General features: G+C 32.5%; 1 protein-coding gene across 2 annotated transcripts in view; it reads left to right on the forward strand.

The window, feature by feature from the left end:
* The window catches only part of LOC142317354 (neurocalcin homolog), an 85,432-nt gene that overhangs the window by 6,024 nt on the left and 66,336 nt on the right, over positions 1-13,072 (forward strand). For both annotated transcript variants that reach the window (XM_075353839.1, XM_075353838.1), the window contains exon 2: positions 12,192-12,335. In XM_075353839.1, the coding sequence (XP_075209954.1) occupies positions 12,237-12,335 (99 nt within the window). In that variant the 5' untranslated portion in view covers positions 12,192-12,236. The remainder of the gene's footprint in view (positions 1-12,191; positions 12,336-13,072) is intronic.

Here is a 13,072-nt window from a genome sequence, read left to right on the forward strand (position 1 = left end):
GTATAAAATAAGGCCCTTTATAATTTTATAAAAGGAATTTTAAAGTTTCAAACTAATCGGAAAATAAATAAATCGATTAGTATAGATAATATGAAAGAAACTAACGGTTTCATATAATAATTTGTTTTTTTTTTTTTTTGTTAACGTAATTAACTGAAACATCAAAAGTATAAGATTCAGTTAAACTTTTACATTTAAAAAAAATTTATAGTTGAAAAGTGATACAACTCAAAAAAGATAATAAATAAATGGAAAAAAAGAGTTATCAATTAAAGGTCTACTGAAAAGTTCCCGAACATTCTTATTCTTATTTTTTATTATTATTATTGCTGTTTATAATACAGAATATTTCTAAATTAGTTATACAAAAGTAGCGTTTAATACTTTCAAACTTGTTAGATACATCACTCAAAACTTCCACAAGTTTCATCCCCGCGTAACACCATTAGTTCCCGAAGTTCCCACTAGGTGGCACACGCGATATATACAAGAATGGGGGGAGAGGCGGATCTATCCGATGATGGCATCGGGCACCCTCAAGCTTTGAGAGGGTCGCGGGGAGAACTAGGGATGTGCGCAACGAACATCTGGAGCTAGTTAGCGTAGGAACGGGGGGCGCAGCTCCCCAGCAGAGGGGAACTTGGCTGTCCAGAAGGGAGGTCAACGTCCCTGAGTGAAACTAGGAGGACCTCGATGGTACGCCCGTAGGACTAGGAAAGACAGGGGGCAGTCGACTGACACGAACCCACCGGGTTGGTGGTCTATTGGTGAACGCGTCTTCCTAAATCAGCTGATTTGGAAGTCGAGAGTTCCAGCGTTCAAGTCCTAGTAAAGTCAGTTATTTTTAACACTTATTTGAATACTAGATCGTGGATACCGGTGTTCTTTGGTGGTGGATTTCAATTAACCGCACATCTCAGGAACGGTCGAACTGAGATTGTACAAGACTACGCTTCATTTACACTCACGAATATCACCCTCTGAAGTTTTATCTGAAAAGTAATTACCGGAGGCTAAACAGGAAAAAGAAAAAAGAAAAAGTCGACTGACACGACACTCTGACAGCGCTGTGCGTACCTTAATGGCGGAGTAAAAAGGAAAAAAAAGGTGGCATGCGCGAATGGGTAAATCAAGTCATCATGCAGTTGTATAACGGTGCAGAGCGTGCTCAGAATTGTTGTAATAGAATAACTATAGATAACTGAATAGAATATTTTTATTTTGAATAGTATTTATAAATTCCCGTAAGAAAGTCACGGTGTTCTATTCCGTAGTCTGAACAAAATGTGTCACTGAGTATACCTTACAGATTTAGAATAGTTGATTGTGTACATGAGCGGGTAATAAATTTCTTTGTGCAATTTATTTCAGTACTTCTAAAATCACTTCGGGGCCTCACAGCTTATATGGAACTACGCCCCTAACCCGCTTGTTGTTCTTTTTCTTTTTCTACCACAGGTAAAACGCGTGCTTAAATCCTATTTCCAGTCCCTTCAGATGTTCTATTGATCGGATCGGGCTGATTTTTTGGTTTTATTCTGCTCGAAATCCCCCAGCAGATATCTTCATAAAATATCCATACGCTTTCAAAATGATTTTTCTATGAGTAATAACCTTGATAATTTCTTCAATTAAGGAATAAATTACGACTTTTCAGAAAGGACTCAATTTTGGGGTATGCTGATGCTTGATGACATGTCTGTGGATTATTTCGAGCAGAATAAAAAAATTCAGCCCGATATATAGTTAGTCCGGGTATTCACCCGGACTAACTGGAAATAGGATTTCTGCCCAATTTTTGTAATATATATATATATATATATATATATATATATATAAGATTGGTTTAATATTATTTATTTTTTGTAGTTACGATTCATATATATTATACATTAATTTTTTACAACCGTTTATCGTTTTCTACAATATTTTCCATTGTGACGTCCTCATTACATCTACGTTATTACTTCATTGTACGAAATAAAGGAATTAATTACGTAGAAGATGTAAAGAGAACGTCAGCATGGAAAAAAATTGTAGAAAACGATAAACGGATGTAAAAAATCAATATATAATATAATTATAATTATTATAATATATAATATAATTTTTCGCGATCACATTACTTCGTTCACTTCATAGAAGGAAGTATTGTGATCGGGAAAAACTTCGATGTCAGATTACAACGGAAATATCCATTTTGAGCATCCCTGAATCCATTTTGACTAGTTTCGGCATTACGTCTGTACGTATGAATCTCGCATAACTAAAAAACGTAGGATAATGAAATTTTGGATTTAGAACTGTTATAACACCAAGTTGTCCACCTTCAAATTTCATTGCAATCGACTGAACCAAAAGTATTCAAACACGTTTTTCTTAACTGCAGTAATAAACCCACGTTGAGAGCTTTTCAACGATATCTGTAAGCGGTAGTAATTTTCATCGGTTCCAGAGTTATGGCCAAATTGAATTGTAATTAATGAAATATTTGACCTTACAAGGGAAGCCACATCGGTTCGAATGAGACTTTATCTCTTTTTTTATAACTTTTTTTTAATGTAAATGTATTGATTTATTAATAATTATTAATCTCAGCTTGTAAAAAAAAATTAATAATTCAATAATAATAATAATAAAAAATGTATGAAAAAATATAAAAAGTTGTTAATAAAAATAAGATTTTATAGTTTTCATTTAAAAAAAAATGTGTGTATGTAATTTAATAGGCGTACAAGGAGGTCATGTGTCCACATCGGATTTTTTACTTACAATGTAACGCATGCGTACATTACAATAAATGAAGGTATTTTAATATACCTTTATTTATTGTTTATCTATATAAATAAAAATGTAAAGATTGAAAATGTTAAATCTGCGAAAGTTCTTCACCGATTGCTTTGAAATTTTGACAGAACGTTGGATTCGATTGGCGCGTGTTTTTATATATCTAAGATGTCACAGCTGTGACATGTAAAATCATGCTTTTTTAGAAAAACAGTGCTATCTGTTGGACGTAAACGCAACACACGCTATACTAAATATTTTTCGATTCCATTTCGGTGTTTCCAATATGTGTATCCGCTATAGACTAAAAAACCTCTGGACCGATTAACGCACGGGGAAAAAGGGAAAATCGATAAAACTAAAAGGCAAAAATGTAAAAAGGGGAAAATTGAAATGGAAATGGAAAGGAGAAAAAATAAAACTGAAAAGAGGGTAAAGGAGATAGAAACCGGGGAAGGAAATGAGGAAAAAGGGGGAATGGGTGAGAGGGAAAGGGAATAAGGTAAATGTGAAAATGATAAAAGGGTAAATGGGGGGAAAGGAACAGGGGAAAATGGAGAAAGAGTAAAAGAGAAAGTTTAAATTTTGTGAAGTTCCGTATGTTAATTTTGTTACGTTTTATCAAACTTTTAATTGCGCGTGCACATTAATGTCATGTAATTATGTCAGTAATGATGCACGTGTCAATTTTTTTTTTTTTTGTCTTCAGTCATTTGACTGGTTTGATGCAGCTCTCCAAGATTCCCTATCTAGTGCTAGTCGTTTCATTTCGGTATACCCCCTACATCCTACATCCCTAACTATTTGTTTTACATATTCCAAACGTGGCCTGCCTACACAATTTTTTCCTTCTACCTGTCCTTCCAATATTAAAGCGACTATTCCAGGATGCCTTAGTATGTGGCCTATAAGTCTGTCTCTTCTTTTAACTATATTTTTCCAAACGCTTCTTTCTTCATCTATTTGCCGCAATACCTCTTCATTTGCCACTTTTTCCACCCGTCTGATTTTTAACATTCTCCTATAGCACCGCATTTCAAAAGCTTCTAATCTTTTCTTCTCAGATACTCCGATCGTCCAAGTTTCACTTCCATATAAAGCGGCACGTATTGACACGTGTATCACTTCACCGCCTTTCGTTCGAATATGAGCCAGAAATAGATTATTCGTCACATGCATTAATTGTCATTTACAATATGGACAAAGAATCCCAACGGTCTCATGCATTTAAATACAAAGGTGAATCGGCCGGTCTTTCCTGCGCATCAGGAAAAGTTTCATTTCCACCATTGAATTCTCCGCCAGAAACATTGAAAATACTACTGGCTTGAGCCACATCTCAATCGAAATTGTTTTTGCGTAAAATTCTTAAATTTAATTCTCGCTTCCAAATGACAAAAATCGTTCAGAACGAGGACGGTCGTAATTTTGAATCGACATTTTAAGATTCAGGGTCAAGTTTATCATCAAATCGGTTCTTTGTTCTCAATGCCTGATGGCGTTCCAAACTTTTTTCAAATCAATTTCACTGGAAATGAGGAGCAACAAATTAACACACGCTGTTAATACAACCAGATCGAACAGATGGAGAAGCGAGAAATAGCGGCAACTTTGGAAACGTTTTTGTGTTGGCAATTGCTTCATCAGGCATTGCAACGACATTGCTTAAGAAGGGCGGACTGCGCATTCATCACTCGAGTTGCCGTTGAACATTCTCACAAATCCAGACGCAATGTGTAACATAAATAAGCATTCAGGCACGGCTGAAGTTTTGAGAAAATGCAAAATTATTATCTGGGATGAACGCAGTATGGCTCACAAACATTCACTTGAAGCTCTCGATAGAACGCTGAATGATCTCATAGTTTGAGTTGTGATAACTGTACGCGTGATGGCGTCACGTATTTAAAAAATTTTTTTTTTTTACATATTTTTCATCAAACGGTCCAAACAATTTATAATTAATTTGAAAATGTTCTTTAGTTTTGGATTTACAACGTTTGAATAGGACAACGTCTGTCAGATCTGCTAGTATATATATATATATATATATATATATATATATATATATATATCTAGCAACAGCGAATCATTGCCAGGTGTGCTAGTATATATAAACAATTAGATTGTTTTCCGTGCGGTATGTGGAAAAAATTGATTTCATTTTTAATGTTTTACAACTTATTTTTTTTAATAAAAAAATTTGTAGGTTTTCAATCGTTTCAAGCAATATGACATTTTGTTGGTAAGTAGTTTTTTCATGAAATATATTTAAAAAAAAAAATATTGTTCCTGAAAAGTAGATTAAGAACAAATTTCATAAATTTAGTCCTTTTAACCCGTCACTATTTTAAGATAAAGCTCAAAACCAGTCAATATGAAACTTTTAAAAAATATATTACATCAATCAAGCATGTGTGTATGTATATATATATATATATATATACATAACTTTAATAATCAGTTATAGTATGTATTGTACTAATCAAATAATCTTGCTTAGCTCTAGTGTTATACAATATATTTCCTTATGACACAATTACTACTTTTCCAATCGACGTTAAAACTGTAGGATTTCCCAGGTTGACAATTTGACAGTTACTTCAGTAATATTTTGTTCTTTAAAAATATTTGACAGCTAGTTTTTTTCTTGTTGGCAATGTCAGATATCAAACTTATTGATAAAAAAAATGTAATTACTGAATTTTTATGTCGATACATCTAAACTATTATATAAAAACGAAGAAGGGTTTTGTTTGTTCGGTATAAAAAGAAAAACTACGCGACCAAATTTTTACCCTTTTTTTTGGGCTGAGAAGGTTTTATACATGTATTTCAATTAGAAGAAAAAATATATATATATATATATATACAGCTAGTTAGGCCCTTCCGGTGGGTCACCCTGGCGGGCGGTGTCTCCGAATGGGATTATTAGGTATCCAAAATTGATTAACTCCTGCGTAAAATTTTTTTTTTTTTTTGAATGATGAAAGTTGATATAATGAAAGTTAAATTAGAAATTTAACTCTAGGACATTGATACTAACAAATCGGGATTTTCCGCTAGTGATCGGTACATTCCGGTGCCTACTTTTTGCTTATAGTTCATTATTTGATGAAGAAAAGCAATCAGATAAATAAAAAAATGTTTATTAACTAGCAGATCCGGCAATGCTTCGCTATTGCTAGATTTGAGTATATATATATATAGATTAAATGAACACAATTGAAAGTTTGCTAAAACATTAACAAAATAAACATAACGGAACTTCACAAAATTTAACCTTTCCCTTTTACCCTTTCTCCCTTTTCCCTTTCACCCCTTTTCTTTTCCCTAGTTTTCCTTTTTCCCATTTTCATTTTTACATAACTGCCTTTCCCCCCCTTTTGGCCTTTATTTTTCCCTATTTCCCGCCTTCTTTACCCTTCCCCTTTTCCATTCCCGCTTTCCTTTTTCATTTTCTCCTTTCCATTTACTTTGTCCCGTTTTCCCCTTTTTTATTTTTTCATTTTCCCCTTCTTCCGTTTCACCTTTTTTTCGATTTTTTTCCCTTTTACGAATTTTCCCTTTCTCCCTTTTCCCCGCGCGTAAATCGGTCCAGTAGTTTTTTAGTCTATAGCGGACACACATATCGGAAACATTGAAATTGAATCGTAAAATATTTAGTATAGCGTGTGTTGCTTTTATGTCCCAACAGATACCGCTGTTTTTAAAAAAAAAACCATCTTTGGTGTGACATCTTGCGTATATAAATCGTAGGTATATAAAAACACGCGCGTATTCAAACGCAACGTTGTGTCAAAATTTTTAAAGCAGTCAGTGAAGAACTTTCGGAGATTTAATATTTTGAACAAACGAACATTTACATTTTTATTTATATATATATATCGATATATCGACATATAATAACACAATAAGTATACACCTGATCACCACGAGATATGTACTAACGAGTCGAAATTTTCCGCTATTGATCGGTACATTCCGGTGCTAACTTACACACGCACACACACATACAGACCCACATACTAATGTTAAGTTTGGTTAAATTATATTTATAAATAAATAAATGTAAATCGGTATAAAAATGTTAATATAATGGTTATATAGGGTCATATTAACAGTAACCAAAAAGTGAACCCCAGAGTGGACCCAGAATGGAGTCTCACTACTCTGGTAAGATTGTGCGAGCAGTTCGTGCGAGACGAGACCAATCATCAACATCAACCGGTATTAAAAACGGGCTGCCCCTGTGGCACTGTTTAAAGAAGTGCAATGGGGGGTGCTCTTATAATATCTTTACAAACAATCGGCCGATTTTCAAAATTCAAACGGGATATTTGTTAGTTGGTTGAAGACAAACATTTTCATCTATCAGGCACACTCACGATCTAACAGATCTCGGATATTCAAAAATGTTGTTATATCTACGCAACCGAATTTATGATTTTCAAAATTCAAAAGATGTATTTACTAGTATAGTATAAAAAATCCCTTACGGAACGCCGGAAGGCGGAGGTAGATTTCACCGGTGCGAAGTAGAGGATAAAATTTATTTAAGTTAAGAAAAACTTCAAATTTACTCAATACGACAATGTTTACATATGAAAAAAGTTTCATATGTTTAGCATACGACAAACCCCAATCTTCATACAATTCCGGCAATATTTTGGTTATTCCTTACCGTAAGGTTTGGTCGTATCAAAATTTGTTTTTACAAAAGTTTTAGGTAATGTTTAGAGGAGTAACGACCACTTTAAACCGATTTGACACTGTGCCTATTAAAGGTAGATATGATATTTTGACTTCAAAACCTCATTCTTTTCACCCTCCCCCCCCTGGGCCAATGGTAGGTGATGTCAAAAACTTTATTCAGATAATAAGTTTTAGGCCCTTATCCAAAGAATAGTAGGAACTTTAAAAGAATTTGATTTTTTTTTTTTTTTTGAACAAGCCCCCCAAAATTTCCACCTCCATGGTCCGATTTTGCCCATTAAGAAACTCGACCAAGATATTAGGTTGTTATATTTTATGTATCAATTCGAAAGTGGTTGGCGCAAAATTACGGCAGTTATGGTGTACACAAAAAGTGAAATATATATATATAGTAACCAGAACAAAAATTAATTGATATACTTCGAAAAATCTCGACTGTGCTATACCGAGATCAGCTGTAGAGTTCAATGAGAATAGAGGTAGTAGTGTCGGCAACGGTTTGAGAATCGAACCCGCTGTTATGGAATTCGATGTTTTACGATGACAGGGGAAAGTGGAACGCCGTATGCTGCAAGTAATATTGTGCTGAGTTATGACGGTGCATAAATTACAAAGGACTACCCTAGATAGAGCTGTCGTACATCTCAGCACTCGTATCTTTGTCAAGAGCCAGGCATACGTAGCACTGAGTCGCGTGAGACAATTAGAGAATTTATCAGGTACTTACGTATTAGCCCGTCGACCAATAAATTGCAAACTTTTGGGTTATTTTTAATATCGACCGATAAAACCATTTATATTTATTTATTTTATAAATATAATTTAACCAAACTTAACCTACGGTCGCTTCGCTGGCTAATTCTGACTAATTAACACGGTAATGTTTTTTAGTATTTAAATAATAAGTTTAACCCACCGGGTTGGTCTAGTGGTAAACGCGTCTTCCCAAATTAGGTGATTTGGAAGTCAAGAGTTCTAGCGTTCAAGTCCTAAATTGTGATATGTTGACAAACGATCCTCCTCGCTTATCTTATCGAACTAAATTTTAAAGGTTATTCTAACTTCTTGATTTGTTAAGCGTCGATGAATTTCCGAATATTACTAGTATTTTATTTAGTAACTCTTAAATATTCTTCTAGCGGAAGTTAAATTGAAAACTATACTTTCTCATTTTTTCACCTTAAAAAACATTTTTTTCCGGTCGTTGTAATTTCGAAAATATAATTTAAATTTGGTACTGCAGGTATGAAGCTGAAAATGACGGCTTAGATATTTAACAACTTCAATAGAGATTTTAATATTTACTTAAGAAGTTAGCTTGTTTAGCTTAATAATAATAACTGGTTTCTAAATTTAACTACGGTAATTTAAAATTATTATTTTATTTCAAAGAAGGAATTAGTTAATCGCATCTTAAAATAAAAGTTTTGTTTTAAAAAATTAAACAAAGCATTTTTAAAAAAATGAAAGTTTAAAAATCCTACTTTCGACTTGAAATACCGAGTCTACGGTTCAAGATTACATAAAAACTTAAATTAACATCTGTCGAGTCGACTATATAACCTTGATATGTAACCAGTCGACGACCCGTCTTGAGAATACATCGGTGCAAGTCATATTTTCTTTCTCTTGTTCTTTTTTGCCGACCGGACCGACAAGAATTTTTGGTAATTTTATTCCAGGTGAAGAACGGCAGAGAAATGTAAAAAAAAACTTCGTTTTGGAAAAAAAGTAATGTAAAGCGAAATAAAATGTATGGCGTTAATTTTCTTCTTTTAAGTGTTATTACACGAAGTGAATTTTATACGGAGCGGTAATCGCTTCGCTAACCGGCTCTTTTTTATGGGTACTAACATCTCAGGAATGGTCGACCTGAGACTGCGCAAGATTACACTTCATTTACATTCATAGATCATATTCATTCATTCTCTGAAGTAATACCTTACGGTGGTTCCGGAGGCGAAACAGAAAAATAGGGGTATTAAAAGTGTGTGTGCGCGCGCGCGTGCGCATGTGTTTTTAGTGCGCTCCAACGGGAGCGTAGATACGCGAGTTATAGAATTTTAAAATATAGTTTCATTGAATTCGTGTAGTATATTCGTACAGTTGTAAATTACATTACATTTTTCACTTTGTTTTTAATATTTTTGTTGTTTGCTTGCAACACTTAATTGAAGTATCGTGTGTCTATATCTATATTTTTTCCACCATTTTTTTCGAATTTCCTGTATTTTTACTTATTATTATTAGTATTATTTTTTTTATAATTAAATACATAAATGTGTGTTTAATGAATTTTAAAATTATTTTATAAAAATCTCACATCTGCTGAAAAATGTTTTCTCAGCAGATATGAGGTATTAAAATATTAATATTTATAACATTATATTATATAATAAAATATTAAAATAATAGAAAATTGTACAACTCTTTTTCATTATTATAATTTTTTTCAAGTAAATCTAAACCGCTAATCAGAGACAGCCAAAACCTTTCAGATTGGGTTCTCCTCCCCCCACCTTTTATATATCTATATATATTCATTACTTGCTTATTTAGTTTGGACAGTATTTTTATTATAACTTTTTTTGCACATGTGGATTGTATATTACAATGACTAATCGTATTTATTACATACCGACCCCTATGATGTAATGGTATCGTCTATGCCTTTCATCTGAAAGGAAGGTTCAGGGTTTGAAAACCAGTCGGGCTAGTCAGTTATTCATATCGTACAAAACTCATAAACTAGTTGTAATCGAGTGTAGGACTGTTTGTCATCAGAAACAGATTTATTAATTAATTTGTATATTTTTAAGTTTTTTTGATTATTTAATAACTATTTAAAATATTTATTTTATCGAATGAGAATGATTATTTTTTCAACTATAGAGTTTTTTGATTATTTCCCTGAAGAAAAAATAACATGCCACAGAAATGTGATGAAAATTAAATGCTCTTTCAGCAACACCGAAACTGTATACATTTTTGTTTTACTCAATCGTGTTACAAAAATTTATATTCTTAAAGGATAATTTTACTCCTTCAAAATAAATTTAATTTTTGTAAAAACAAACAGATTATTAGATACACAAATTTATTGCCCTTTACTTTATCAAACGTGTTAACTACCGTCTCATAATCCAAGTAAATTATGCTGAATAAACAAAAAAGCATTTTTATTTCTAATTCTGTTACAGTTTTGATGAAATTGCCTTAGTTACAAACTTTTCTTTCTTTTAATTAGACATTTCCTCTCTATACATTCACCAATATGTTTAAAATTACCATTAATGTTCCTGACACCGATCACTAATTATTCAGTACATCCCATTTTGTTTTCAAAAGAGCTTCATGTTCATAGATGCATAGCTATTTTATGAGAGAAATTGTCTGGTTTGGTTATCCTAATTTCTCTTTGTCTGGAGTAATTCTACATCATTTTTTTAGAGAATTAACTGTTATATCAAAGTGAAGCGGTTTAAGTTTTATTAAAACTTAAACTTAATTTGTTTCTAACAATTGAAAAGTCATCGTAATATATACAACTCAAGGTAATCTGATTTTTTTTTATTTATCTTATTGTAAGGAAAAATTGCATTCATGGTCTATACACCTTACTCATTTAAAGAATGGTAAAACATGTAAAAAGATTTTATTTTTGTTACTTATTAAAACAGTAGAAGATTAATGTATTCAGATAATTGACTGCAACCCACCTGGTTGATCTAGTGGTTAACGCGTCTTCCCAAATCAGCTGATTTGGAAGTCAAGAGTTACAGCGTTCAAGTCCTAGTAAAGCCAGTTATTTTTACACAGATTTGAATACTAGATCATGGATACCGGTGTTCTTTGGTGGTTAGGTTTCAATTAACCACACAACTCAGGAATGGTCGAACTGAGAATGTACAAGACTACACTTCATTTACACTCATGCATATCATCCTCATTCATCTTCTGAAGAATTATCTAAACGGTAGTTACTGGAGGCTAAACAGGAAAAAGAAAGAAAGATAATTGACTGCAAAAAGTTACCTGGATGAACTAGTTTTTGATAAATAACCCTATTTTAGAGTAGGGTCTGTAAGAACTTCTTCTGAAATCGATCTTGAAATTTTCAAGGTCATTAAATTTCATTGTATTTCAAAACAAACAGTTTTGTAGATATTTTCATACCTATTGATATCGAAATGATTTGAAATCACACATGGTAATTCCAAAATTCACAAAAAAATACCTTGTCTCCTATAAAAAAACTTGTGAGTGAAATAGTTGAAGTATGGATTTCAAAATTTCCTTAAATAATTTAAAACCTGTTAAATAGAAGCTAGCAATTTGGCGTGGATGCTATTTCATAATTATCCCTCTTGTAAAACAAATTTAAGGGATGAATTATTTATAGGAGTTACAGAAACTTAACTCTCATATATTGGAAAACACTTAAAACTGGATGGCTTGTTTTCATTAAACATGTTATAAAGACAGAATTTTTTTTCCTACCTTGAGGATGAAAGATGATTTCTAAAGAACTGTTTACATATATTTTTTTACACTCATCGAGACACACTGCTCAAATTTTATGGTAATACAAAGTTTACTCCAACGTATTGAATTTTTTTTAAATATAGAAAACAAAAAATATTGTTGATATATTGAAAAAAATAATTGATTTCTTTTTCCTGTTACAGCAAGACTGTCCGAACGGGCGGTTGACACCGGCCAAGTTTGTAGACATGTACAAGATGTTTTTTCCAAGTGGCAATGCAGAAGAGTTTTGTGACCATGTATTTCGAACATTTGATATGGACAAGAATGGCTATATCGATTTCAAAGTAAGTATTGTAAATCTTATGTAATGTCTGATTTATAACTTATAACGCTATTATTGAATTTTATATTTAAATATTTTTGATTATCTTCTAAACTAATCGCCTAGTCTAAAGAAACAAAATTTACATTTTAATTAAAACATTTTACATATTTGAAAACGATTTTCATCTACTATACAGGTAGCTTTTCATCACTGATTATTGCTGTTGTAATTGTTTTAGTCGATTCCAACTGAAATTACTCTAAATGAGCTGAGGGTTTGTCTCTGTCTTTGTCAACCAAACTATAGCTAGCTTAAAAGGCAAGAAAAGAAGGGTAGGCAGAAAGAAGGATTTGTTGTACTATCAAACCAGATGACATCATCTGATCGCACTAGATACACTAGCACACAGACATAGCAGTTGGTGAGGGGCAGACTTTCAGCTTGCGTATTGTATTGCTGGAGGTTTTTTTTTTTTTGAGAATTTATATGTACAGATATGGTCGCAAACTGTGTTATCCATTTGGTAAGTCCATTTTTAAAAATATGAATTTTTAACTGATCTGTTATTTGACTGGTTTCTTTAGATACCACTAACTAAGACACAGTTAGTGGTACCATCTCAAAATAGTTCTGAGACTGGTTTGGTCTCAGTAATCGGTCTAAACCATTCATTGAGCTTTAAAGGCTTTTGTAAAGCAGTTAAAAATTTATATTCAACAAATTAATTACCTAATAATTCATTTTCTTACATGTATA

The sequence above is a fragment of the Lycorma delicatula genome, chromosome 1, assembly GCF_047948215.1.
Source record: "Lycorma delicatula isolate Av1 chromosome 1, ASM4794821v1, whole genome shotgun sequence".
Classification (NCBI taxonomy): Eukaryota; Metazoa; Arthropoda; class Insecta; order Hemiptera; family Fulgoridae; genus Lycorma; species Lycorma delicatula.